This window comes from Phacochoerus africanus, chromosome 7 (assembly GCF_016906955.1).
Source record: "Phacochoerus africanus isolate WHEZ1 chromosome 7, ROS_Pafr_v1, whole genome shotgun sequence".
Taxonomy (NCBI): domain Eukaryota; kingdom Metazoa; phylum Chordata; class Mammalia; order Artiodactyla; family Suidae; genus Phacochoerus; species Phacochoerus africanus.
In genome coordinates, this window is record NC_062550.1 from 6,868,415 (window position 1) to 6,896,391 (window position 27,977).

Genomic DNA, 27,977 nt, shown 5'->3' on the forward strand with positions numbered 1-27,977 from the left:
CCAAGAAATCCAGGGTTAAAGACAAAGGCCCCATGTGGCACTTATTCTTACCCTCCTGCTTGTGGAGATTAGCCTGATTCTAATCCCCCTTTGTGGTATTAGTACTCACCTCTAGAACCCAGAATTTCCAAGCACTTAAGGCGGATGGTCTAATTTCTCAACAACTGAAATGAATTTACTAGATTAAATGGTTTTGCATTATTCTGCTGTATCCTCAAAGGCATCCCTTCTAATTGGAGAATTATCTTCCCTCTCCTCCAGGTAAGGAAAGAAATCTAAACAGGAATAGAACATCTCAGAGTTCTTGGCACAGTGGGTTAATGATCCAGCTTGACCCTGGAGGCACTGGTTCTATTCCTGGCCTGGCACAGTGGCTTAAGGATCTGGCATGCTGCAGCTGTGGTGTAGATTGCAACTCCAGCTTGGATTCATTCCCCAGCCCTGGGAAATTCCATATGCTGTGAGTGCAGCCATAAAGAAAGAAAGAAAGAAAAATAAACAAACAAATAAATATATATATAAAAATATATATATATAAACAAACATATTCTGGGAGTTCCTGTTGTGGTGCAGTAGAAACGAATCTGACTAGCATCCACAAGGATGCAAGTTCGATCCTGGGCCTTGCTTAGTGGGCCAGTGATCTGGTGTTGCCATGAGCTGTGGTGCAGGTTGCAGACACACGCTCAGATCCCAAGTTGCTGTGACTGTGGCATAAGCCAGCAGCTGCAGCTCTGACTGGACCCTTAGTCTGGGAACTTCCATATGCTACAGGTGAGGCCCTAAAAAAGCAAAACAAAAAAACAAAATGTACCTTTTCCACACAAAAACAAGTTTTAAAAAAAACTTACACGCCCAGAATAAAGAATCCAAAACTGATAATCTCTTACAAAAATCATCTGACCCCTCCTACACTCACCTCATGAGGTGTCCATTCTAGCCCCGGACACAGGACCTACAAGCTATCCTCAGGATAAAAACCCTTCCAGGGAGCTCCAGCTGGGGTGCAGTGGTGTCACTTCAGCACCAGGATGCAGGTTCCATCCCCCGCCTCGAACAGTGAGTTAAAGGAGACACAGAGGGTTAAAGGATCCGGCGTTGTGGCAGCTGTGGCATGGGTCACAATTGTGGCTCAGATCCGATCCCTGACCCAGGAACTCCATATGCTGCGAAACAGCCAAAAAAAAATTCAACCCAAACCAAACCAAAAAAACCTCTTCCCAATGCTTCCTTCCCTCCTTGTCTCAGGCTAATTCTTCAAAAGTAATAGCTGCAGAAAGAGCAGGAAAGGGACAGAGAGGTTAGAGGAAGGATGGAGGTGGGGGAGGCACAAAGAGAAAGACATTCCCCTGTCTCCTCTCCCTTCTCCTAGAGCCTCTCCTTATCTTCTTGAACTTCCACTTGCCGTGGGCTCGGCATAAACAAACGGGGGAGAAGATAATCTTACTAGGGCGTATCATTCCCAAAGTGTGTTCTCCTGTCCCTAATTGTCACACTTTCCTGCCCTCACTGATATTTACTTTGTTTTCACTGTAATGACGTGTGCTCCCAGCAGGAGAGAAAATTAGGCTAACAGTCCACAGAAAGTGATCTCTGGATGCAAAGCAGACACACCTGCCTCTTTTACTCTAAGGAACACTAGACAGCACAAAGTTAGGATTCTTTATTCAGACAGCAGAGTAAGGCACAGCAAAGGGGGAGGGCTACGCTGTCTCCATGGCAACAGGAAGTCTCATAAAGTAAAAGTCCTTGGCTTCTGCCAGGTACTCTTCCTGGCTCAGGAGAAACATGATTTACTTGAGAAAAACGAAAGCGGGCAGGCTGGCTACAGCGTGGACGGGTGACTGGCTGTAGGGTCTCCGGTCAGTCCTGGAAGTGCTTGGTGAGAGCATCCAGCAGCTCCTGCTTCTTCATCCCGCCCTTCACCCCATGTACCCTGCAGGCTTCCTTTAGGGTGGGCACAGTAAGCTTCCTTAGCGTGCCCTCGCTGACGTGGACCTTCAGCTCCTCTTCAGATAACTCCACCTTGGGCCTTTTGCTTCTAGAGCTTTCATAGTCTGGGGAAACAGGTGAGGTGGGAGTGACTGGAAATGCTACCAGTGGGATCCCAGCTATACTGCCTGGGGGCCCTCATATAATAAGGGCTGCAGTTAACTGTTTTCCATAAAGCTGATTTGCCTACCTAGGACACCACAGGGAAGATAAGCGCCTTGGTAAGGCAGCTTCATTTAAGCACGAAATTAAAAATATATCACATCTGCAGGGAATTAAAAGTAGTGAGTACTGGGAGTGCCTGTTATGGCTCAGTGGTTAACAAATCCGACTAGGAACCAGGAGGTTTCGGGTTCGATCCCTGGTCTCGCTCAGTGGGTTAAGGATCCAGCGTTGCCATGAGCTGTGGTGTAGGTCACAGACGTGGCTCGGATCCCACATTGCTGTGGCCCTGGCTTAGGCTGGTGGCTACAGATCTGACTGAACCCCCTTGCCTGGGAACCTCCATATGCTGCAGGTGCGGTCCTAAAAAGACAGAAAAAAAAAAAAAAAAAAAGACAGAAAAAACAAAAAAAAGGAAAAAAAAAGTACAGTCCAGTAGGAAAAATGGTTAAGGCCCCAAACTGGAAGTTCACAGAAAAAAAAGTCCAATAAAATACATTGCACTTATAACTAGAGAACTACAAATCAAAACAGGATATATTTTCCCTCCTTTTTTTTTTTTTTCTTTTTAGGACTGAAACTGCGGCATATGTTAGTTCCCAGGCTAGGGGCTGAATCAGAGCTGCAGCTGCCGGCCTGCACCACAACCTCTGCAATGCCAGATCCCAGCCAATTTTGAGACCTACACCATGGCTCACGGCAATGCCGGATCCTTAACCTACTGAGCGAGGCCAGTGATCAAACCTGCTTCCTCACTGATACTAGTCGGGTTCATTACTGCTGAGCCATAAAGGGAGCTCCTGCATTTTTTTTAAGTATACAAAGTCCAGGGTTGGTGAAAGTGTAGGGAAACACACCCATCCCTTCTTAGATAGAATATAAATTGCATTACTTTTTCAGAGGCAAACCAGCAAATTCTTTTTTTGGCTGCATGTGGAACTTCCTGGGCCAGGGATCAAACCCGCACCATACCAATGACCAAAGCCACTGCAGTGACAACGCCGGATCCTTAACCTGCTGCACCACAAGAGAACTCCCACACTGGCAATTCTTATCAGAATTTTAGGAGTTCCCGTCGTGGCGCAGTGGTTAATGAATCCGACTAGGAACCATGAGGTTGCGGGTTCGGTCCCTGCCCTTGCTCAGTGGGTTAAGGATCCGGCGTTGCCGTGAGCTGTGGTGTAGGTTGCAGACGCGGCTCGGATCCCGAGTTGCTGTGGCTCTGGCGTAGGCCGGTGGCTACAGCTCCGATTCGACCCCTAGCCTGGGAATTTCCACATGCCGAGGAAGCGGCCCAAGAAATAGCAACAACAACAACAACAAAAGACAAAAAAAAAAAAAGAATTTTAAATGCCTATACCTTGACCCAGCAATTGCACTGCTAAGAATTTACCCTTTGTATCTGCTCACACAAGTATGCGATGGTGGTTCACGTTCACTGCAGCATATCCACCAACAAAGGTCTGGCTGAGTCACTGTGGACATCTACCCAATGAAGCTTTACTTTTAAAACAAGGTAGATACATGAGTGTGGCCATAAAAGCCCATCCATGAGGTCCTTTCGTGGAGCAGCGGAAACAAATTGGACTAGTATTCATGAGGATGCGGGTTCAATCCCCGGCCTTGCTCAGTGGATCAGCAATTTGGTGTTGCCATGAGCAGTGGTGTAGGTCGTAGATGAGCCTCAGATCCTGTGTAGCTGTGGCTGTGGTGAAGGATGGCAGCAGTAGCTCCGATTCGACCCCTAGCCTGGGAACTTCCAGATGCCACAGGAGCAGCCCTAAAAGGCAAAAAATAAATAAATGCCCACCCAATATGTATAGCTGAGAAACAAAATAAACTAGAAACAATGTGAATACTATTCCATTTGTACTGAACTATATTAGGTTTGTATATATAAATATGTAGGGATAGAAATTTCGGAAGGGACATTATCAGATCTCTAGGACATTCTATAGGACACAACAGTCCTCTGTGAGAGGACCACAAAGGCAACTTTTAAGAATAACCCACTGGATAAAACATAAAATAAAATAAAATAAAAATAACACGCTGGGGGAGGGGAGAAAAAAAAAAAAAAAAAGCCCAACCCGCTGAACGTCCACCCCCAGCACCTTACCTTGTTTTCGCTTAGGAGCCTTTCCCTCGGGATTGTAATCTGGTGGGTAGACCAGTTCCTTAAACTCATCCACCAGGGAGCCCAGCCTTTTAGCCATTGCCTCAGCCTTGGGCACTAGAAAAGAGAAACACAGCGATGGTCTGGCGCCTCACGAGCCCTGGCTTCCTGTCCGGTTCCAGCTCTAAAGCGGCTGGACGAGGAAACACCTGCTTGCGGAGACAGGACAGGTTGGTGACGGGTCCACGAGGCAGCGGACCTGGCCACGGAATCAGTCAATACCGTCTAACCAGGGCGCCCCAAACAGCTGCATGGAGCGAGCAAATACTACAACCAGGCGCGCTTCGAAATGCTCTCAATTTACTGTTATTTTTATTTAATTCTCCTGTATATCTCTGGAGTAGGCAAATTTGTCTCCCCATTTTACAGAGGTGGTAATCAGAGAGGTTAATGATTTTCCTGAGGTCACACAACTAGGAAGTGGCCGAGCCGAGAACTGGGCTGGATTCTGGGGAGCCACCCAAGAGGCCGTGCCCTCGGTGCTTGCCGTCCATAGGGGCAGGGAGGTGGGAGAGACATGAATGCGATACAGCCGGGAAGTGCCACGAAGGGAGGGCCCATGCAGGGCACACCCGAACACGGAGGGGTCGGCAAGAGTGTGCGGTGGGGTCTGGGGAGCCGAGGCTTCTCCTCGGGCAGACACTGGGCAAAGCAGGAGGCACGGGGGGGAAAGGAGGCGGGTACCACACAGCTAGTGGGCAGGGTGTGCCGAGGGCAGGACCCGCAAGGGTGTTGGATAGGCTGGCGCAGCGAACACCTGCCCAGGAATTGGGCCTTGTCCTGAGGGCCATAAGCAGGGGAGCAATGTGGTCAGATTTAGATTTTAGAAGATCAGCCTGCCTGCTGCGTGGAGTATGAACGGAAGGAGAGGGAGAAGGAAGATGCGGGCTGGCGATGCAACTAGGAGAAATGACAGAACTGGGCAGGACTTACTGACAGACCAAGAGGCGGGGGTGGGCGGGGGGGGGGCGGAGATGAGTGGCTGGGATGGCGGGGACATTTCCCCAAGACAAACACAATAGTGAAAGGAAGTTCTGGGGAAAAGACAAAACTTTTTCTTTCCTTTCTTGCTACATTACAACCATACAGCTTGTAGAGCTTTTGCTGGGAGCTGTGTCACATCAAGGGCAAAAGTGCTGAGATGACTGTCTCATCATCTCCTCACGTGACCACTTCTGCAAAGCACCCAGGGGACCTCCCTGTGCTGTACCTACAGGTGGCACAACCTCACAGTCATATGTGCTCCTATGTCTCTGAAGCCGCATGTTCCAGGTTACAGGAACCTCTGCTAGAGCTTTCCTTCTCAACCTGGGGAGTTCTGTTTTTGTTTTTGTTTTTTTTCTTTTTGGCCATTCCTGGGGCATATGGAAGGTCTCAGGCCAGGGACTGAACTCCTGCCACAAAAGTGACCTGAGCCACAGAAATGACAACACTGCATTTTTAACCCACCGAGCCACCAGGGAGTTCCAACCTGGGGACTTTTAAAAAGTGCTGAAGTTCCAGTCATGGCTCAGTGGTAACGAACCCAACCATAGAATCCATGAGGATGCAGGTTCGATCCCTGGCCTCGCTTAGTGGGTTAAAGGATCTGGCATTGCCATGAGCAGTTGTGTAGGTTGCAGATGTGGCTTGGATCTGGCGTTGTTGTGGCCATGGCTGTGGGCAGCAGCTGCAGCTCTGATTCAACCCCTAGCCTGGGAACTTCCATATTCCACAAGTGCGGCCATAAAAAGCAAAAAAACAAAAAACAAAAGTGCTGATGCCCATGGAGTTCTACAACCCTGACTAATACCCATGAGGATGTGGGTTCTATTCCTGGCCCCACTCAGTGGGTGCAGTGTAGGCCTGAGGCAGCTTAGATCTGGAGTTGCTGTGGTATAGGCCAGCAGCTACAGCTCCGATTTGACCCATAGCCTAGGAACTTCCATATGCTGCAGGCGTGGCCCTAAAAAACAAACAAAAAAAAGCAGAAAGTGCTAAGGTCCAAATCATACCCCGGTGACTGATCTAACTGGTCTGGAGTGAGGCCTAAAGAGCCAGATTTTTTAAAGTCCCCCAGATGAATCTGCTGTGTAGCCAAAGTTGAGAACCCATATGCTAGTGGTAGTGGCACGTCTCAGAGTCCCCTGGAAGGCTTGTGCTTTTTGCCTTTTCTAGGGCCGCTCCCGTGGCATATGGATGTTCCCAGGGTAGGGGTCTAATCGGAGCTGTAGCCACCGGCCTATGCCAGAGCCACAGCAACACCAGATCCAAGCCACATCTGCGACCTACACCACAGCTCACGGCAACGCTGTATCCTTAACCCACTGAGCAAGGCCAGGGATCGAACCCAAAACCTCCTGGTTCCTAGTTGGATTCGTTAACCACTGAGCCACAATGGGAACTCCTGGAAGGCTTGTTAAAACAGAGGTTGCTGGGCCCCCATCTGAGTTTCAGACTCAGTCGGCTGGGGGTCAGGCTCCAAATGTGCATTTCTGACAAGGTCTCAGGAGACACCAGTGCTGCTAGTCAAGGGACCACACTTAGAACCACTGATGTAGCCTGATGGGGCCACCCAGGGAGAAGTGGGGGGACAAAGAAAGATGGGGCCCAACATTGCCTAGTGCACTCCCCTGGGCAGAAGGGAAGAAGGGGAAGCAGGTCCAACAAAGAAGTGTTAGGAGCTCCATAAGCACTGGAGACAAACCAAGACAGTATAGGGTCACAAAGCCACAAGAAGACAGTGAGAAAACCATCTTGAATCTTCAATAAAGCAACTTATGAAAACAAAGTCTTATCACTGTGTCAGAGAGAAGAAGACACATTTGATTAGAAGGGAACAAGGGGGAGTTCCTGTGGTGGCTCCATGGGTTATGAACCCAACTAGTAACCATGGGGATGTGGGCTCCATTCCTGGCCTCGCTCAGTGAGTTAAGGATCTGGCACTGCCATGAGCTGTGGTGTGGGCCATTTGATGTGGCTTGGATCCCGAGTTGCTGTGGCTGTGGTATAGGCCGGCAGCTGCAGCTCCGACTCAACCCCTAGCCCAGGAACTTCCATAACTTCCATATGCTGCACGTTCAGCCCTAAAAAGCCAAAAAAAAAAAAAAAGGTGAGCAAGTGAGGGACATGAAAGAACAAAGAGCCGAAGGGTCAGCTGTCTGAGCAGTAGGACATGCAGGGCCTTCAGCAGATGTCCCCCGGGCTGCTGGAAGCTCCGGCAGAGCCTGGAGGACATGCTGGGGCCTGAGATGACGGAGGTCTGGGAGTTGAGCACCAGGTGATAGTTGAGGCCGTAGGAGTGGCGAACACAACAGAGGGAACGAAGATGGGAACGAACCGGAGTCCCATCGCTTATAGGAAACACCAGCACAACAAAAATTGTTTTGAAAATAGAAACAGAAAAAGAAAACAAGCCTCCCCCTGAAAAAGCCTCGGGCTGGAAGAGAATGTGAGGCTGCGGCCCTGGCAGGAAGTAAGAGCTCGAAGCTGTGCAATAAAGCAGAACAATTGTGTTCTGAGCCCCTCCCAGGTATCAGGGGGCTACACTTTGCCAACCTTGGCAGAACACTGTCATCAACCCCATTCTCCCAATAAGGAAGCCGAGCTTGGGAGAGATGATTATTCCAAGGTCACTCCATTTAGCAAGTGACCGAGCAGGGATTCGAATCTACCTACCCTATTGTTTCCAGAGTCTGTGTCCTTCACCACTGTGCTAGAGACTAGACGATTCTCTTCCTGATTTGCCCAAAGGCCGCAAAGGGAGAGGCAGACTGCCTCATTCAAGGGGTCCTCTGCCAGGCTCAGCTGACAGTCACCACGGCAACACAGTTCCCCCGACTCTTATGCTTTTAATGCCAGGGCTTTTGGTCTAGTGTGAAAGAGATCATTCATAACTGGGAAGCTTGGAGTTCCCACCGTGGCACAGCAGAAATGAATCTGACTAGGAACCATGAAGTTGTGGGTTTGATCCCTGGCCTCGCTCAACGGGTTAAGGATCTGGTGTTGCCGTGAGCTGTGGAGTAGGTCACAGACGAGGCTCGGATCTAGCGTTGCTGTGGCTGTGGTGTAGGCCGGCAGTTGTAGCTCCGATTAGACCCCTAGCCTGGGAAACTCCATATGCCACGAGTACGGCCCTAAAAAGCAAAAAAACAAAAAAGCCAAAAAAAAAAAAAAAAACCTGGGAAGCTTGGAGTTCCCACTGTGGAAACTGGCTGCAGTGGCTAAAAACCTGACTGCAGCAGCTCAGGTCGCTGTGGAGGTGGGGGTTCCATCCCCATCCCAGCACGGTGGGTTAAGGTGTTGTCACAGCTGCGGCTCAGATTTAATCCCTGGCCTAGGAACTTTCATGTGCCACAGGTATGGCCATAAAATTAAAAAATCAACAACAAGGAGTTCCCATTGTGGCTCAGTGGGTTATGAACCCGACGTTGTCTCTGTGAGTATATGGGTTCGATACCTGGCCTTGCTCAGTGGATTAAGGATCCGGTGTTGCCGCAACCTGCAGCATAGGTCGAGGATGCAACATTTGGGTCTGGTGTTGCCATGGCTGTGGCATAGGCTGGCAGCTGTAGCTCCAATTCGACCCCCAGCCCAGGAACTTCCATATGCCATATGTGCAGCTATGAAAAGAAAAACACACACGCAACAACAACAAAAACTGGGAAGCTAAGCAGATCAAATCAACTGATCTTTTCAGCCCATCATGAGTCTTCATTAACTCCCAACTGTGTTCCAGTGGGTGTCCACTTACATGACTAAGCGGCACGCATCCTCTTAGCAAAGACCTGAGAGAATTATAATCAGTAAAGGGGCTAGCAGGGGGCGCAGAGCACCTCAACCTCCAGGCTGGGCAAATCTCCTGGATGCTGAGTAACGAGGCGCATTTTCTCAGGGCAGAAGTGCGCTTTTGTGGTGGAGCGGCAGGAAGCACAGTGGTTCAGAGCAAGGACTCTGGATTCTGAACTTGGATCCATCACTTACTGCACAGCACCCTGCACAAAGCTCTCCCTTCTCAGTAAGATAAAGGCAGTGACAGCACCTAGCTCAGAGTCAGGAGGAATAAATGAGTCAATGCATGGGGCAATGGTGCCGGGCACACAGCAGGCACTCAATCAATATTACAGACCATTGTTTTTTCGTTTCTTTTTTGTCTTTTTGCCATTTCTTGGGCTGCTCCCACGGCATATGGAGGGTCCCAGGCTAGGGGTCTAATCAGAGCTGTAGCCGCCAGCCTACAACGCAGGATCTGAGCTGCATCTGCAACCTACACCACAGCTTATGGCAACACTGGATCCTTAACCCACTGAGCAAGGTCAGGGATTGAACCCGCAACCTCATGGTTCCTAGTCGGATTCATTAACCACTGAGCCACGCCGGGAACTCCTGCAGACCATTGTTTTTAACTTTTATCAAGACATGGTCATGTGGGGCCCACTTCAGAGGCAGGTCTCAGAAGCAGACACGTTCTCCCCCTCTCACTGCAGAACCGGCCAAATCCATCCCTAAGCTGGTCTAGACAATCTCTCAAGCAGAGATGACCTGGACAACAGACTTAACTGTTTAGACGGTGCTAGGAAATGACTCCATACCACTGGTTCAGAGTAAAAGTGCTAAGAAAGACTCCCATGAAAGAACTTCTCAACTCCGTCATGGCCTCCTTACATGTCAGATCCACTGCTTGTTCAGGCTCCATCAAATCCAAAGCCAAGGCCTCCATGTTCCTGAAGTGTTGCTGCAGCACTGGGTTCTCAAAGCTGTCACTTCTGTTAAAACAATAACAGTAAAAAATGAAAATTTAAACTTTTTTGAGGGGGATGTGCCTACAGCATGTGGCCAGGGATTGAACCTGTGCCACAGCAGCGACCCAGTTCCCAGGCCAGGGATGGAAGCCAAGTCAGAGTTGCAACCTATGCCATAGCTACAGCAATGCCAGATCCTTAATCCACTGCGTAGCCCTGGGGATGGAACAAGCAACACCACAGAGACAGCTGGCTCATTAACCCACTGTGCCATAGGAACAGGAACCCCCAAATTTACTTTTTTTTTTTCGCTTTTTAGGGCTGCATCTGCATCATATGGAGGTTCCCAGGCTACGAGTGGAATTGGAGTTGTAGCTCCGGCCTAAGCCATGGCCACAGCAACGCCAGATCAAGCTGTGTCTGCAACCTACACCACAGCTAATGGCCACAATGGATCCTTAACCCACTAAGTGAGGCCAGGGATCGAACCTGTGTCCTCATAGATACTAGTCAGGTTTGTTAACCACTGAGCCACAATGGGAACTCCTTAAATTTCCTTCCTTTAACTCACTATGTGACAACAATCAAGGAGAAGCCCAGCTAAGAATCTTCTCCCTGAAGTTCCCCCTGTGGCACAGTGGGTTAAGGAACTGGTGTTATCTCTATGGTGCTGCAAATTCGATTCTCCAGCCGAGCACAGTAAGTAAAGATCGGGCATTGCCCCAACTGTGGCATAGGTCACAGCTGAGGTTCAAATTCCATCCCTAGCCCAGGAACTTCCATGTGTTCTGGGTGCAGAAAAAAAAAGAATCTTCTCCTTACTGCTGCTCTTTGAGCTTGCTCATCTAACTAACCTGGCTTTCTAAGCGCAAGAAACAGGTCAAGCAGTGGAAACACTTAGCACAATTCCCAAGTCTTCACTATTAGACTTTTTTTTTTTTGTCTTTTTGCCTTTTCTAGGGCTGATCTCTAGGCATATGGAGGTTCCCAGGCTAGGGGCCCAATTGGAGCTATAGCCGCTGGCCTACGCCAGAGCCACAGCAACACAGGATCTGAGCCTCGTCTGCGACCTACACCACAGCTCACAACAACGCTGGATCCTTAATTCCAGGGATTGAGCAAGGCCAGGGATTGAACCCGCAACCTCATGGTTCCTGGTCGGATTCGTTAACCACTGAGCCACAACGGTAACTCCTCAATATTAGACTTTTCATTCTCTGTATAGCTTGTAAAAACTAATAATCAGTTAATGGAAAAGAGTAAAATCACATTCTCTTGGTCTATGTTTAACTTGAATTTCCAATAAAGCTTTCAATTCAGGGGCAGTTCCAGAAGCAAGTCTGTGAGTAACCCATTACTCACCTGTACTTAAAGCGGAGCTTCTGAACAATTGCCTTCATCTTGTCCACCTGCTCTGGGTTTGCCATGATTTTTTCAGTAAAGGGCACCTTCCGTTTGTCATCAGCATAGGGCAAGAAGACGAGCTGGAAGCCTGAAGAAGGAGGACACATTTTCAGAGATGTGACTTAACAAAAGCTTTCAGTCACTGAGTTGTCATTTGTCCCTCAGCTCCAATTCACCCTTCTGTATCCTGTGATGCTGGGGCTGGGGTCCTGCAAACCCCACTTCTCCTTTATCAGCTAAGTCCTGTTAGCATCTGCCTAGCAGATTCCCTTTAGAGTCTGCAGAGGGAAGCTTCAAAGTAGCAGTGTTCCTTCTCAGATACTTCCTGTTCCAGTCGGTATTGCCCGAGCCGGCTTGCAGCCTCCAGCTTTTTCAATACATCCAGAACTAAGTGGACCGTGTGGCTCCCTGGAGGACTCTGCCCCAGCTCTCGTGGACACTCCTCTGGGCTTCAACCTCTCCCCTTCATGCTCTCACCCCCCACCACATGCTAAAAGTAAGGGTTATCAGGCTGATCTTATTCCAGTTACTGACTGGTTCTAGAAAGACTGTAAAATCGAGAGATTGGAACTCATGGCCGCTGCCAGGTGAAGAACCCTTGCTGTGAATGCCAAGAGCACTGAGCCAAAGGAACTTAAGAACTGACATACAAAGCTGTTACTGAGCAGTCTGATGAACAAAAATATAACAGAAATATTATCTACACTCAGAGTTCCCATTTGTGGCTCAGCGGAAACGAATCTGACTAGCATCCATGAGGATGCAGGTTTGATCCCTGGCCTCGCTCAGTGAGTTAAGGATCCGGGGTTGCCATGAGCTGTGGTGTAGGTCAGACATAGCTTGGATCTGGTATTGTTGTGGCTGTGGCATAGGCCAGCGGCTACAGCTCAATTTAACCCCTAGCCTTGGAACCTCCATATGCTGTGGGCACGGCCCTAAAAAGACCAAAAAAAAAAAAAAAAAAGAAGAAGAAGAAGAAATACAATACACTCAAAGACTTACTCTATAATTTTTATTAGCACGGCTAAAGAAGAAAGCAGACTACCTACTTTGTGCTAGGCACTTATACATTTATTAACTTATTTCAAATGTGATGCAACCTTGAGAGAAAGGTATTCTAGAGTTCTCTTCTTTGCAGATAAGGAATATAAACAGAAAGGTTAAATTATCTGCCCAAGTTGGTCTGCAAACAAGTGGCAGAGAAAGGCCTGAAACAAAAGAAAGGGAGCCTTCAGACACATAAGCATAAGATAAAATCAAGTCTGACTTCAAAAACATGGTCATTCCACGCCGCCTCACTGCTGTGGTGTGTACAGGAGATAAACCAAACACTAAATGTTACAAGAGTGTCAAATAATGGCTTTTAGTAAAGAATGGGTAAGCAGGAAGACCCCAGGAATTTAGGTCAGTAACCTGCAGACAGCCCCTATGCAGTCTATTCTCAACCCTGGCTACAGAGGTGCCTTGTACAGCTGTATGTGCTATGCACTGTACAATCATATTTGCCAGCCTTACCTACCTGTTCATCACATTTGCCTGTGAAACCTTAAAAATACATACACATTTTCCAGCCCCGTTCCTGGGGACTCTGGTTCAGTAGGTCTGAGCTGGAATCCCATGAGTGGTTCTAAAACCTGAGCGCAAGTTAGAAGCACTGAAAATATCTCTTCCACATACCTGGAGGAGTCACCTGAACTTTCTGGTCATCCAGCTCCTCTTCCTGTGGCATCAGGGCCACAAAATACGGGGGGAGGTTCTTGCGGGGTGTATATCTGCACACTGCCATGACCTCCTTCTCCAGACACTTGGTGAGCAGAGCAGTGAACAGGGTTGAGCTCCCTGGAAAAGAAACGTCCTTTCTTCCCTCCTGGCCCATGTTATAAATCAAACATGAGGCTGGAAATAAATTCCTCTTCCATTGTCTTAAAAAGATTTACGATAATAGTAGGTAAGGGGTGATGGACCCAGAGCTGAGGGAAAAATAGGAGCAGCAGAGGCACAGAAAAGAGGAGAAAGGAAAGGAATAAGAAACTGGGCACAGCAGGCTAAGGATCTGACATCATCACTGCAGCAGCTTGGGTTGCTGCTGTGGCATAGGTTCAATCCCTGGCCTGGGAATTTCCACATGCCACAGACGTAGCCAAAAAAAAAAAAAATTAATTGAAAAGAAAAGAAATTGAGCACTCCGAATCCTCCATTTAGGAGTGTGAATTATTGGGAGTTCCCGTTGTGGAGCAGCAGAAACGATTCTGACTAGGATCCATGAGAATGCAGGCTTGATCCTTGGCCTGTCAGTGGGTCAGGGATCCAGCATTGCCATTTGCTGTGGTGTAGGTCACAGATGCAGCCTGATCCTGCGTTGCTGTGGCTGTGGGATAGGCCAGCAGCTACAGCTCTGATTTAACCCCTAGCCTGGGAATTTCCATATGCCTTGGGTTCAGCCCTAAATGGCAAAAAAAAAAAAAAAAATTATTGATGTCAGTTCACTTTTACAATCATTAGGCTAATGACATAAGCTCCAGTTGCTAATAAAAACCAATCAGGTCATATCTAGGGGGTTACAGCGCAGAGGAATCCAGGTCTGGGCAGCATGAATAAACACAATGGCCAAGTTCATATCATCTTTACTTGCCAAAACTAGGGAAGAAGCTGGGGGTTATTTTGGTTTGTTTTCTGTTTTTCCAGCCACACCCTTAGCATAAGGAAGTTCCCAGGCCAGGGACTGAATCCATGCCACAGATGCAGCCTATGCTGCAGCTGCAGCAACACCGATCCTTAACCCAATGTGCCGGGCCAGGGATCGAACCGGCACCACAGCAGAGAGAAGCCTGATTATTAACCCACTGTGCCACAGTGGGAACACCCTGGGTTTGTTTTTTGTTTTTCCCAAACTCTCTACCTGATGCCTCAAAGAAGAATTCCTTAAGTTTTAAAAATGTTAATTCCAGAGTTCCCACTGTGGCTCAGCAGAAATGAACCTGACTAGTATCCATAAGGATGTGGGTTCAATCCCTGACCTTGCTCAGTGGGTTAAGGATCCGGCGCTGCCACAAGCTGTGGTGTAGGTCACGGACATGGATGGGATCCCGAATTGTGGCTGTGGCGTAGGCTGGCAGCTGCAGCTCAGATTCGACCCCTTGCCTGGAAACTTCCATGTGCCGCAGGTGCAGCCCTTTAAAAAAATAAAAGGAGTTCCCGTCATGGCTCAGTGGTTAACGAATCTGACTAGGAACCATGAGGTTGCAGGTTCGATCCCTGGCCTTGCTCAGTGGGCTAAGGATCCGGCATTGCTGTGAGCTCTGGTGTAGGTCGAAGATGTGGCTTAGATCACGCATTGCTGTGGCTGTGGCGTAGGCCGGTGGCTACAGCTCTGATTAGACCCCTAGCCTGGGAACCTCCATATGCCTTGGGAGCGGCCCAAAAAATGGCAAAAAGACAAAAATATATATATATATATATATAAATAATAAAATAAAAAATTAATTCCATATTCCCTCCTGGATATTCACAATGTCTATTAGTGTATTAGATGTTTCTCAAGAAACGTCTTTAACTTTGCTTAGCACCACATTTCCAAAATTTCTTTGAGCACGAAACACTTTCAAAATACCCCATTAACACAACCTATAGTTCCAAGCAGCAGCCATCAGGAAATGCTGCTCAATAAAGTGCCTTCTGCGTTACTCATCCACTCAGCCTCGCCTGTGCCACTCACCATTCACCAGGGACTCCTCGGGGTACACGAACAGCGAGGGCCTCAGGTAATGATGCCTCTTCAGCATTCCCAAGGGCTTGAAACCGATGAGAATCAAACCCGGTTCATCGAACCGTTTCAGCATTTCTGTTTCTTCTTTCTCTAATACAATCTGACGATTCCCATAGGTCTGCAGAAGGGGAACAATAAGGGCCACAGATCGAGGGCTACATGGAGCAGCAGGATGGTTGACACATGACACTAGTAAGTTACAATCAGCTTTCTTCCTAGGGGCAAGGAAGGGGGCGTACCAGGGGCATCTTCCTCCTATCGCCAGCAATGAACTGAGTGGTGTCCGGGCACTTTACATCTGTCACCAGATTTATCAATATAACAATCCTAGGTGGTAGATATTAAAAGCTCTGTTTTGCAGACGAATGAGCTGAGACTCAATAGTCAGTCATTTGCTCCAGGTCACACGAGTGAACTGAGATTTGAACTAAACCACACCTGTCTGGTTCTAAAGGCGAAGCTCCCCCAGCATTTATTCCTTCTCTCATTGAACATGTACTGACACCTCAGCATCATCCGCCACACATAAGGATGCTCAGTCTTTACCTATTTATTGAGATGACCTGTATCAGATACTGGGGTGGGTCTCAGTGTGGGAGGCAGACAAACACACACACCTTACTTCTAAACTTCAACATTTGCTTATTGTTCCTAAATACGCCATTAGTAACAGAACTTAGTAACAGAGTGAAATAGGAGTTTTATCAACAAAAACAGAGCCCTTAAGACTTTTTGGAGGCACAATGATCAAGAAAGAAACTTAGTAACCAAGGAGCTACTGCCTACAAATAAAGCAACATGAAAAAACAGTTACTTCTTCGAAAATGGAAGGGGAAATTTCTTGTCCTCTTCTCCTTCCTGAAATTTGTGCTCCCAAAAAACATTGCACAGGTTGAATCAAAATGACATACAATTTGGAGTTGCTCCTGTGGTGCAATGGGATCACCGGCATCTTGGTAGCAGTGGGGTGCAGGTTCGATCCCCAGCCCAGCACAGTGGGTTAAGGATCTGGCATTGCCAAGGCTGCAACTTAGGTCGCAATTGTGGCTCAGATCTGATCCCTAGCCTGGGATCTTCATAAGCTTCGGGGCAGCCAAAAGAAAACAAACGAACATATAATTTTAGTCACTTAGCTCCTTTTTGTGTAAGGTCTTGAACTTAAAATCTCAGACCTTCACAATTAAACAGGAAGGATGATTCATTTGATTTTAGTTTTGGATATCAAGTTCTTTTATAGACTGAACAAAGGTGAGATGATAAGGAAGGATAATGTTCTGCCCTTTTTTTTTTTTTTTTTTTGCTTTTTAGGGCTGCACCCGAGGCCTACGGAAGTTTCCAGGCAAGGGGTTGAATCAGAGCTACAGCTGCCGGCCTACATCATAGCTCACAGCAACGCCAGATCCTTGACCCACTGATTAAGACCAGGGATGGAATCCGCAACCTCATGGTTCCTAGTCTCCCCGTGTTTTGTTTTGTTTTTTTATGTTCTACATTCTTAGTCATTCAGATTAAGAAAGGCATTTTGCATCATTTCGAAGAACAGGAAAAATTCTGGTTAGTTGGCAAAAAAAACTGTCCCTGAAAAGAAAAAAAAAAAAAGAGTGCACTTCATACCTAACACACTTGCTCCGGCTCCCCTCCCTAGTTAACTGGAAAACATTTTGTGCTATTGTACTGAGCAAAGAATTAAGACTGATAAGACTCAGAGCGGCATGTGCTGAGTGATGAAGGACTGAACTTTCCACTGACAAGTCTCTTTCAAATCCTGACTCTAACTTTCCACTCTCAAGATGTTACCAATCTAGATGCCATATTCCAAAGAGTGATGACAATAGCTTGGCTAGACATGCAAGTTATTTAACGGCTTAGGCTGACATGTCTCACCTCCCTGTTACCTCTTCAATAGGACGAAATTCAGTACGAAGGGAGACCCACCTGAGACCTCTTGGTGTCGCTAGGCAAAAGCAAACTGCCTGTGTTTACATTAAATGTCCGGGTCTTGGTTTTCACCGGTTCATTTGTTTCCCGATAAAGCCTCACCGGGAAAGGTCTGTAAGCCTTCTGGACCAAATTGTAAATACCGACAGTGAGTGCTACATCTTTGCTGAGCTTAAGTTTCAACCTGAAGGAGAGAAAAATTTTTAAATTTGGATTGAAAGATTATACTTTGCTTTCTGAAATTTCTTCCTGGCACCCAAGCCCTAATTTGTTTTGTTCTCTTCAATAATCCAAGTGCTTCAAATACAAACATAAAGCCTTTTAATAATGCAGTGGAGTTTGCTACAACGCACCTCAGGGTCTACCTTAGTTTCAGAACTAGTACTGCTGGAGTTCTTGCTGTGGCGCAACGGGATCGGTGGCGTCTCTGCAGTGCCAGGACACAGGTTCAATCCCTGGTCGAGCACAGTGGGTTCAAGAATCAGGCATTGCTGTAGCTACAGCATAAGTCGCAGCTGTGGCTTGGATCTGGTTCCTGGCCTGGGAACTCCGTATGCTGTGGGGCGGCCAAAAAAACCAAAAACTGAAAAAAAACAACCAAATAAGCATTAATATTGTTAACTACTTAATGATACCGAATGTTATTATAATAAAAATGATGTTTTTATTGAGCCTAGCAATATAGCAAATTCCTTTATAGCTATTCTCATTTAATTGTCATAATAACCCTGTTAAGTACAATAGTATTGTCTTCTGTTTAGCTTGTCTAGTATGCCTTCCCTCTTCTTTTAACAATGAAACCCCCATTTTCCTTTGGAAACCACCCTTCTCCCACTGCAGTTTTGGGGAAATATTTATCGAAGTCCTGTACCCTCCCTTTGCCAGGAGGTGGCCACATCCGGCCCTGGCTCAAGCCATCAGACTTATTCTCTTAAGAATCTGGGTCTCAAAGAGTGACCAAGGGAGGACATGGTTGGAGAGGATGCCCGTTGATAGTGGTATCCCAAAGACACTGCCAATAGTTCTTTGCATCTAGATTCCTGGTGCCCCCGTGGTTCCTACACTACTCAAAGTATTCAGGATTTTGTTTAAATATGCTAAAATTAGTCAAGCAGTTCCCATTGTGGTGTGGCAGAAACAAACCTGATTAGTAACCATGAGGTTTCGGGTTCAATCCCCGGCCTTGCTCGGTGGGTCAGGGATCCGGTGTTGCTGTGCACTGTGGTGTAAGTGGCAGACGAGGCTTGGATCTGTTATTGCTGTGGCTGTGGTGTAGGCCAGCAGCTGCAGCTCTGATTCGACCCCTAGCCTGGGAACCTCCATATGCCACAGGTGTGGCCCTAAAAAGCAAAATAAATTAATTAATTAATTAAATAAAATAAAATTAGTCAAGAGTTGGTTTCTGTTACTTGCCACCCAATAACCTTATTATTGTCATTTTTATAGATGAAAGCACTGAGGCTCAGAGTTTACAATTCATGAAAACTGGATGCAAATTCAGGCATGTGTGATTCAAACCTCATATACTTTTCCATTATAACACACTGCTCCAGACTGTTGATTCAACATCTTGAACAGCAACAGGACCTCTTGAATATATGTTCCACGGTAATGACAATGAGCAAAAATATTTACAATATGATACTGTGACAAAAAGCAGGAAAAAAAAAAAACAACCACCCATGGAGTTCCTGTCGTGGCTCAGCAGAAACCAATCTGACTAGCACCCATGAGGAAGCAGGTTCAATCCCTGGCCTCGCACAGTGGGTTGGAATCTGGTGTTGCCGTGAGCTGTGATGTAGGTTGCAGACACAGCTCAGATCCTGATTTGCTATGGCTGTGGTGTAGGCTGGCGGCTACAGCTCCGATTCAATTCCCAGCCTGGGAACCTCCATATGTGCTATGGGAGAGGCCCCACAAAGACAAAAAAACGAAATAAAAAAAGAACCTGTGCTACATGTCCTTCTCAAGCACAGGTGGAATAGTCTCTAGGATAAGACCATATGCTAGACCATGAAACAAGTCTAAGTACATCTAAAAAGACGGAAATCACACCAAGTACATTCCTTAATTTTAACTGAAATGGAACTAAGTTGCAGATCCACAACAAAGAAATCCAGGAAAACCTTTTTTTTTTTTTTTTTTTGTCTCTTTAGGGTCCCACCTGCAGCATTTGGAGATTCCCAGGCTAGGGGTCGAATTGGAGCTGTAGCTTCCAGCCACAGCCACAGCAACTTGGGATCAGAGCTGTGTCTGCAACCTACACCACAGCTCATGATCACGCTGGATCCCGACCCACTGAGTGAGGCCAGGGATTGAACCTGCTTCCTCATGGGTACTAGTCAGATTTGCTTCTGCTGTGCCACAAAAGGAACTCCACAATACACTTTCTAAATTAGCCAGGAGTTCAAAGAAGAAATCAAAAGGGGAATTTAAAATGACTCTGGGAATTCCCGTTGTGGCTCAGTGGTAACAAACCCAACTAGTATCCATGAGGATGTGGGTTCGATCCCTGGCTTCACTCAAGGGGTTAAGGATCCAGCATTGCTCTGACCCTGCGTCGTTGCTGTGGCGGTGGCGTAGGCTGGCAGTTGCCACTCCGATTTGACCCCTAGCCTGGGAACGTCCATATGCCAAACCTGCAGCCCTAAAAAGCAAAAAAATTAAAAAACAAAGTGACTTTGAACTGAATGAAAGTGAAAACCACAAAATATCAAAAAAAGTATTCGTATAGGATGCAGCAGAATCAATGCTCGGAGGGAAATTTATAGCTTTATTTGTTTATTTATTTATTTACGTTATGGACGCACTTGCAGCATATGGAAGTTCCTGGGCCAGAGACGGAATCTGAGCCACAGCTGCGCCCTACATGGCAGCTGTGGCAATGCCACATCCTTTAATCCATTGTGTCAGGCTGGGGATTGAACCCACACCCCCACACACAGTGATCTGAGCCACTGCACATGGATACTTAACCCACTGCACCACAGCAGGAATCCCATCTTGTTCTAAGTCTTTTAGAGGAACTCACCGAGGGAGTGGTACAGCCCAGATTTAAGCTGCCAGGGGGGTCAAAGCCAGCCATGGCTTTGCTCAGTTGGGGGCCCTGCGGGCCGCTGACCCAGGCTCAGCGCCTACCTGTGGAGCACACGCTTCCTGGTCTCCTTGGCACGGACCTTCCTCAATAGGTCCTCGAGCTTGTGCGACTCCTGAAAGTGAACCCCTATGTCCTCATCCTCTGCCACACTGATGATATCTCTGTAGAACAAGGATATGTCAAAGCCCCCAGGCTTCTTCAGGTGCATCAAGTCCAGGAAGATACCTGGGACAAGGACAGACAAAAGTGAGAGGAAAAACACAATTTTCAGCCTGGGAGAATTCCTTCAGTTAAGTTCACAGATGCTTTTAAACATTCCCAAAGAACTAGATAGATTAGTAACATGTTCAGGACTCAGAGGAAATAGTTAAGGGGGTTGGCTGCTCTAATGACTTCCGAAAACTTATTCAAACAACCTCCATTCATGGAGGCATTCAAGTCAAGCAAAGCTCGCTCTGGTACCGTCCTTTAGAGGGCGAATGGCCGGGGCCTCTCAGTGGGAATGTTACACAGGGGTCTCCCCCGGCTTCACCCTCTTCTTTCCTTTAACTCTGAAGAGTGAAAAGCACACATCTGACATCAGCTACAAAGAAGCCATAAAATGAAGCGCCAATTTTAAAAGCACAAGGGAAAATGCCACCTGTGTCACGGAGGTCCCCAGCTTTGGTCCTGGCCCGGCTGGCTTTGGCACTGTCATTGCCGTGGGGGTCGTCGTCATTGGTGAAAAGCATGATCCTCTTATGGCTCATCTTGACCTGGACGTCACTGAAGAGGTTGGCACAGACCCACAGCACCTCACTTAGTGAGTAGTCAGATCCATGGCCAAGCAGGTCTTGGAAATACTTCGTCCCCTCCTGCCCCTTAAACCGATCCAGCTCTTGCACTCGTTTAGCACCTGACCAGAGACAGGGAGTCAAATGGGCAGAAACGTCAGAACGCCGTCAGTGGCCACTTTTATAAGACCCACAGGAGGGCCAAGGGTCTACGTTTCACCCAGAGCTGTTTAATCCATATGACAAAATCCACACGCCTTGGGCCGAAAAGCAAACTCCCAGCCAAGAAGGCGTCCACTGCCTTCTCCACATCCCGCTTTTTCCTTTCTCATGCACGGGAACAGCTGATCTCAGAAAACGACTGACCTGGACTATCCAATTCCTGTAGGACGTAGATATTTTTGAAATTCACTGAGTTTTTCTCCTTCTTGGTACCATAGAACACCACTGCCAAGAGATCGCGATCACTGCTTATGATCTTATTGGTGTACACGCTCTGGACACACTGAAAAAACAAAAACGAAAATTCGATTAATATTTAACTACTTACCATAAGCACCGGACACATTGTAGGTGCTCAATATATATTTGCTGAATTTGTACATGGCCTTAGAGTAAGGCATGACCCCTACTTTCAGGAAACCCACAAACCACTAAGCGTGATGGTCATTTACAACAAAAAGCAGAGTGTGGCAAGTACGCAACAGAAGCATAAGCAGTCCCTACTGTATGGAATCAAAGAAATAGACTTTTGGGCCATGCATGTGGAAGTTCCTGGGGCTGGGGATCAAATCCAAGCCCCATAGCAGCAACCCAAGCCACAGCAGTGACAACACTGGATCCTTAAGCTGCTAAACTGTAAGAGAACTCCAGAAATAGTCATTTTTTTTAATTGAGGTGAAATTCACATAACAAAGGTAACCATTTTAAAGGGAACAATTCAGCAGCATTTAGTATATTCATAATGTTGGGCAACCACCTCCTCTATCTAGTTCCCAAACATTTTCATCATCCCCAAAGCAAACCCTATTTCATCAAGCAGCCACTCACTCTTCCTCCCCCTGCCCCACCTGCCGCTGTGGCCCCTGGGAACCACCAACCTGCATTCTCCATGGATTATCTATTCTACATTTCATATCAGTGTAATCATACAACATGCAAATTTTTGCCCGGCTTCTTTCACTTAATGTGATGTTTTCAAGGTTCATTCACCTTGTAGCATGTATCAGTACTTCATTCTTTTCTACGGCTGAGTAATATTCCTCTGTATATATAAACATTTTGTTTATCCATTCAAAATGTTTGGGAATGAGGAATTCCCATTGTGGCTCAGCAGGTTGAGAATCTGACTAGTATCCATGAGCATGTAGGTTCCATCCTGGCCTTGCTCAGTGGGTTAAGGAACCAGTGTTGCCGTGAGCTGTGGTGTAGCTCACAGATGGGGCTCAGATTCAGTGTTGCTGTGGCTGTGGTGTAGGCCAGCTGCAGCTCCGATTAGACCCCTAGCCTTGGAACTTCTATACGCCATGGGTGTGGCCCTAAAAAGAAAAAAAAGTTTTGGAATGAAATAGAGGTGGGGGTTACAAAACATTGTGAATGACTAAACACCTTTAAACTATACACCTTAAAATGGTTAATTTTATGCTTTGTGAATTACAGCTCAATTTAAAAAATAAAAATACTGGAGTTCCTGTCATGGCTTAGTGGAAATGAATCTGACTAGTATCCATGAGGACACAGATTCGATCCCTGGCCTTGCTCAGCATTGCCGTGAGCTGTGGTGTAGGCTGCAGACGTGGCTCGGATCTGGCGTTGCTGTGGCTGTGGCTTAGGCCGACAGCTACAGCTCCAATTCGACCCCTAGCCTGGGAACCTCCATATGCCACCAGTGTGGCCCTAAAAAGACCAAAAAAAAAAAAAAACAAGAAAAAGAAAAATATTTAGTCCTCACAACTTGATGAAGTAGGTACTATTAGTTTTCCATTTTACAGATAAGAAAACATACCAAAAGCTTCAGTAACTTTTCCAATATCAGTTTTTAAGTGGAAGAATCTGGATTTGAGTAGCTGGGTTGTTTTTTTTTTTATTCAATTGGATATATTCCCAGAAGGGGTGCTGGGTCATATAATAATTCTGCTTACCTCTCTGAGGAACTGCCAAACTATTTTCCATAGCAGCCTGTCCCTTACCCATTCCCACCAGCGGTGTATGAGGGTTCAGATTTCTCTACATCTTTGTCAATACCTCTTTTTTTTTTTTTTTTTGTCTTTTGTCTTTTTTGTTGTTGTTGTTGTTGCTATTTCTTGGGCCGCTCCTGAGGCATATGGAGGTTCCCAGGCTAGGGGTCGAATCGGAGCTGTAGCCACCGGCCTACGCCAGAGCCACAGCAACGCAGGATCCGAGCCGCGTCTGCAACCTACACCACAGCTCACGGCAACGCCGGATCGTTAACCCACTGAGCAAGGGCAGGGACCGAACCCGCAACCTCATGGTTCCTAGTCGGATTCGTTAACCACTGCACCATGACGGGAACTCCAATACCTCCTTTTTTAAAAAAAATTATAGCCTTCCTAGTGGGTGTGACACCTCGTTGTGGTTCTGATTTGCACTTTGCTAATAACTGAAGATGATGAGCAGCTTTTCATGTGCTTTTTGGCCATTTGTGTACATCTTTAAAGAAAGGTATATTCAAGTCCTGTGCCTGTTTATTTGTGTGTATCTTTTTATGGCCACTCCCACGGTGCATATGGAGGTTCCCAGCCTAGGGGTCAAATCAAATCCGTTTATGCTGAGCCACAACAGGAACTCTGTGTGCCCATTTTAAAACTAGGTTGTTATTCAGGGTTCCCATCAGGGCTCAGTGGTTAATGAACCTGACTAGTATCCATGAGGACAAGGGTTCGATCCCTGGCCTCATTCAGTGGGTTAAGGATCCAGTGTTGCCATGAGCTGTGGTGTAAGTCACAGACATGGCTGGGATCTGGCGGGGCTGTGGCTGTGGCGTAGGCCAGCGGCTACAGCTCTAATTTGACCCCTAGCCTGGGAACCTCCATATGTTGTAAGTGCAGCCTTCAAAAGTTTGGTCTTCAAAAGACCAAAAACAACAACAACAACAACAACAACAAAAACCAAACCCAACCTAGACTGTTGGTCTTTTTGTTGTAATAATCTTTTTCAATGTCTAAATGTATCACTTACAAAAGGACTCATTTCCACAACATAATTGCTGGAATTTCCTTTCTTCCTTTACATTCCCATCTCTACAGAGAGAGGAGCCTACTTCTACTCCAGAGACTAATGCAGAAGAAGGTGGGAGCAATAAATTCCTTGGGTCACAAGTTTGAACCCACAATAAAATGGGGCTGTTTCCCAATACTGCTCCTCTTTTTTCAACTACAAGTATAGGTAGCCATCCTGGGAGGCTAACCAAAATTTGTCATTCCAAACAAGCTTTTCCAAGGCTGCGTATCTTTTTAAGCGGTGTTAATATTTGGGGGGGGGGATTTTAACTAAATGAAAAGGTAGTCGTACCTGGATGCTCATGTCAAAAGGAGTCAATTCATCTTCATCCTGAGATTCAAACATGGCTCTAGAAGCATCAACCAAAAAAATCAAACTATCTCTTCCTGAACATCTATAATCTTCTATGGGGAAGAAAATGGAAGGAAATGGTGACCTTGTGTTCATATTTAACATGTTTACTATTCACATAAAACAAATAAAAGTCCATTAGACAAAATTACAACCTGATGAATTATTTTAGGGTGAACACTCTTAAAACCACCACCTGCATCAGGAAATTGATTCATGCCAGTCACCCCAGAAACTCTCTCCATGTTCCCTCCCAATTATAACACCCACCCTCGTCCTAAGAGTAACCACTACCCTGACTTTTGATAGTCACTTCCTTACTCTTCTCCGTACTTGAATCATCCAAGCAAACATTCCAAACACTGGTTTCAACTTTAAAAAAGAAAGTTTTTAAAGCCTATGAATCTATTGATACCTTCTCCATCTTTTTTCTCTTATAACTGACTTGTTGAAAAAGTGGGATATTGTGTCATGTAGTTTTCCACCTTCTAGATTTTGCTGGTTGCACTCTTTCGGTGTAAATTAACATACCCCTGTGTCTTTTCTACTAAGGATCTAGAAAGGCTTCATTGGATTTGGGTTTTCTTTTTTCTGGCATGATTACATCATAGGTGATGCTGAGTTTTTCATAAAAACCCAAACAACATCTGGTTGTCTCTTTTCTTGACAGTGCTGCTTCTTAATGTAATAAATATAATTACCCACATTTTCATATATATACATATATACATATACATATATATACACACATACATATATATACATATACATACATATATATGTATATATATGTGTATATATATATATACATATACATACATATATATGTATATATATGTGTATATATATATATATATATACACACACATATATATAGTTTGTTTTTGTTTTTGAGGTCCTCAACCACAACATATGGAAGTTCCCAGGCTAAAGGGTTGAATCGGAGCCTACGTCACTGCCACAGCCACAGCCACAGCCATGCCAGAGGAACCCAAGTCCTCACGTATACTAGTCGGGTTCGTTACTGCTGAGCCACAACAGGAACTCCCTACCCATCTTTTCTAAAGCAATATAACAATATGTGTCAAGAGCCTTAAACAAAAATTTTAACTTGAGTCAGTGAATTCTTCTTAGGAATCTATCTTAGGAAAATATGATATGGAAAATATATTTTTTTCTTTTTCTTTTTACAGCCTCACCTGCAGCATATGGAAGTTCCCGGGCTATGTGCTGAATAGGAGCTACAGCTGCTGACCTATGCCACAGCCACAGCCACAGCCACACTGGATCTGAACCTCATCTGTGACCTACACCTCAGCTTGCAGCAAGGCCTGATCCTTAACCCACTGAGTGAGGCCAGGGATCAAACCTGCATCCTCAAAGCCTCTATATCGGGTTCTTAACCTGCTGAGCCACAATAGGCACTCCTCAGATATGGAAAAATTCTTATGCAAAAACTTCCAGGGAGTTCTCTTTGAGGCTCAGCAGGTTACAAACCCAACTAGTATCCATGAGGATGTGGGTTTGATCCGTGGCCTCATTCAGTGGGGTAAGGATCCAGTTTTTGCCGTGAAATGTGGTATACATCACAGACACAGTTCGGATCCTACATTGCTGTGGCGTAGGCTGGCAGCTGTAGCTCCGATTGGACCCCGAGCCTGGGAACCTCCATATGCCTCGGGTGCAGCCCTTAAAAAAAAAAAAGGAAGATACAATAAGAAAGGAAATGTGTATATATTTGTATTTGTGTGTGTATATATATATATATATATGACTAGGTCACTTTGCTGTACGGCAGAAACTGTCACAACATTGTACATCAACTATATTTTAATTTAAAAAGAAAGTCTGGGAGTTCCCGTCGTGGCGCAGTGGTTAACAAATCCGACTAGGAACCATGAGGTTGTGGGTTCGGTCCCTGCCCTTGCTCAGTGGGTAACGATCCGGCGTTGCCGTGAGCTGTGGTGTAGGCTGCAGACGCGGCTCGGATCCCGCGTTGCTGTGGCTCTGGCGTAGGCCGGCGGCTATAGCTCCGATTCGACCCCTAGCCTGGGAACCTCCATATGCCGCGGGAGCGGCCCAAGAAATAGCAAAAAGACAAAAAAATAAAAAATAAAAAGAAAGTCTGGAGCACCCATCGTGGCGCAGTGTTTAACGAATCTGACTAGGAACCATGAGGTGTCAGGTTCGATCCCTGGCCTCGCTCAGTGGGTTAAGGACCCGGCGTTGCCATGAGCTATGGTATAGGTCGCAGATGCAGCTTGGATCCTGCGTTTCTGTGGCGTAGGCCAGCAGCTGTAGCTCCAATTGGACCCCTAGCCTGGGAACCTCCATATGGCACGGGTGCGGCCCTAAAAATAAAAAATAAAAATAAAGTTTAAGGTTATAATGTCGTGAAGACTAAGAATAGCTCTGCAAAGTTCAAAGAGAGAAAAGTATTTGAGATTCTCTTGGGAGAAAAGGGTGGGCCATGAGACAGCAAAGGTCACCCAACAGAGAGAGGCAGGGAAAGTCTTCCACACACGAATCCGTACATGTTAGTCAAAGTCACTCACCACCCGTTTCACGGCCCTCCTCCTCTTCTTCTTCTTCATCGCCCTGGTTTTTGTAATAAGACTCCCACCCTGACATGTTGGTTACTGCTCACTAGGTGAAGGAAAGTTAAGGTCAGTAGCAAGCAAATTTAAACCTAAAAGCTACCCTAGGCTCCTCTGAGATCTGTCCTAAAGGCTGGAGGTTACTCGAGAGGTATGAGGATGCTGGATCCTGCTACCTGAAGAGCTTGGTAATTGAGGTGCAGAGATAAATGGGCATGGGGATCATTCCAGAAGCAGCTTCACCTTAGCTATTCCTTAAGGACACTTCAGGGCCAGTGGCCTGGGCTGACCACTCTGAAGGGTGTGCCAGGGCAGTCTGACCTGGAGGTCCAGTCATCTGGACTTCAGAGATCCCTAGTTCAGGGTACTCGGTCCTTAAGCAGATCCACCTGTCTTCATCCCGCCCCCAAATCTCCCCCAATTCTTCAGCTTTGCCTAGTGAGGTTTCTCAAACGCAAGTGGACCTCCAACACCGGGTGCTGTCTCCCCCCCGGAGGAAGGAAAGGGAATCAGAGAAGCTGTCTCCACGCCTCGAGTCCCCACACTTCTGGCTGACACCCGCGGAGAGGCTACTGGGATGCGCAAGGCTGAGTGGGCAAAGCAGGACGAAGCCAGCCCCAACCAGCGAGCAACAAACACAGAACACAACTCCCTCCCGCCTACCTTGGGCGCAAAGAAAAGATCAACTACCGGGAGAAGGCGGGGCGCCACACACATCCAGTTCTCGCTCCCAATCAAAGCCCCTTACGTCACCACGCAGA

The 27,977-nt window shown here is 46.7% G+C and overlaps 1 protein-coding gene across 4 annotated transcripts; it reads right to left on the minus strand.

Annotated features, from left to right (window-relative positions):
• Window positions 1-1,648: 1,648 nt before the first annotated feature.
• On the minus strand, window positions 1,649-27,924 carry XRCC6 (X-ray repair cross complementing 6). 4 transcript variants are annotated; one of them, XM_047786134.1, is made up of 13 exons: window positions 27,880-27,924; window positions 27,175-27,265; window positions 24,560-24,669; window positions 21,395-21,533; window positions 20,896-21,150; window positions 20,297-20,480; window positions 17,156-17,342; window positions 15,170-15,338; window positions 13,132-13,293; window positions 11,413-11,542; window positions 9,974-10,074; window positions 4,274-4,387; window positions 1,649-2,057 (listed from the first exon to the last, which is right to left on the minus strand). In XM_047786134.1, the coding sequence occupies exons 2-13, from the start codon at window positions 27,248-27,250 to the stop codon at window positions 1,864-1,866; spliced, it is 1,821 nt and encodes a 606-aa protein (XP_047642090.1). In that variant the 5' UTR covers window positions 27,251-27,265; window positions 27,880-27,924; the 3' UTR covers window positions 1,649-1,863. The 4 variants fall into 4 exon arrangements, with proteins under 4 accessions (XP_047642090.1, XP_047642088.1, XP_047642089.1 ...); XM_047786132.1 differs by having other exon boundaries at window positions 24,560-24,672; XM_047786133.1 differs by lacking the exon at window positions 27,880-27,924 and adding an exon at window positions 27,681-27,849 and having other exon boundaries at window positions 24,560-24,672.
• Between the last annotated feature and the right edge of the window lie 53 nt (window positions 27,925-27,977).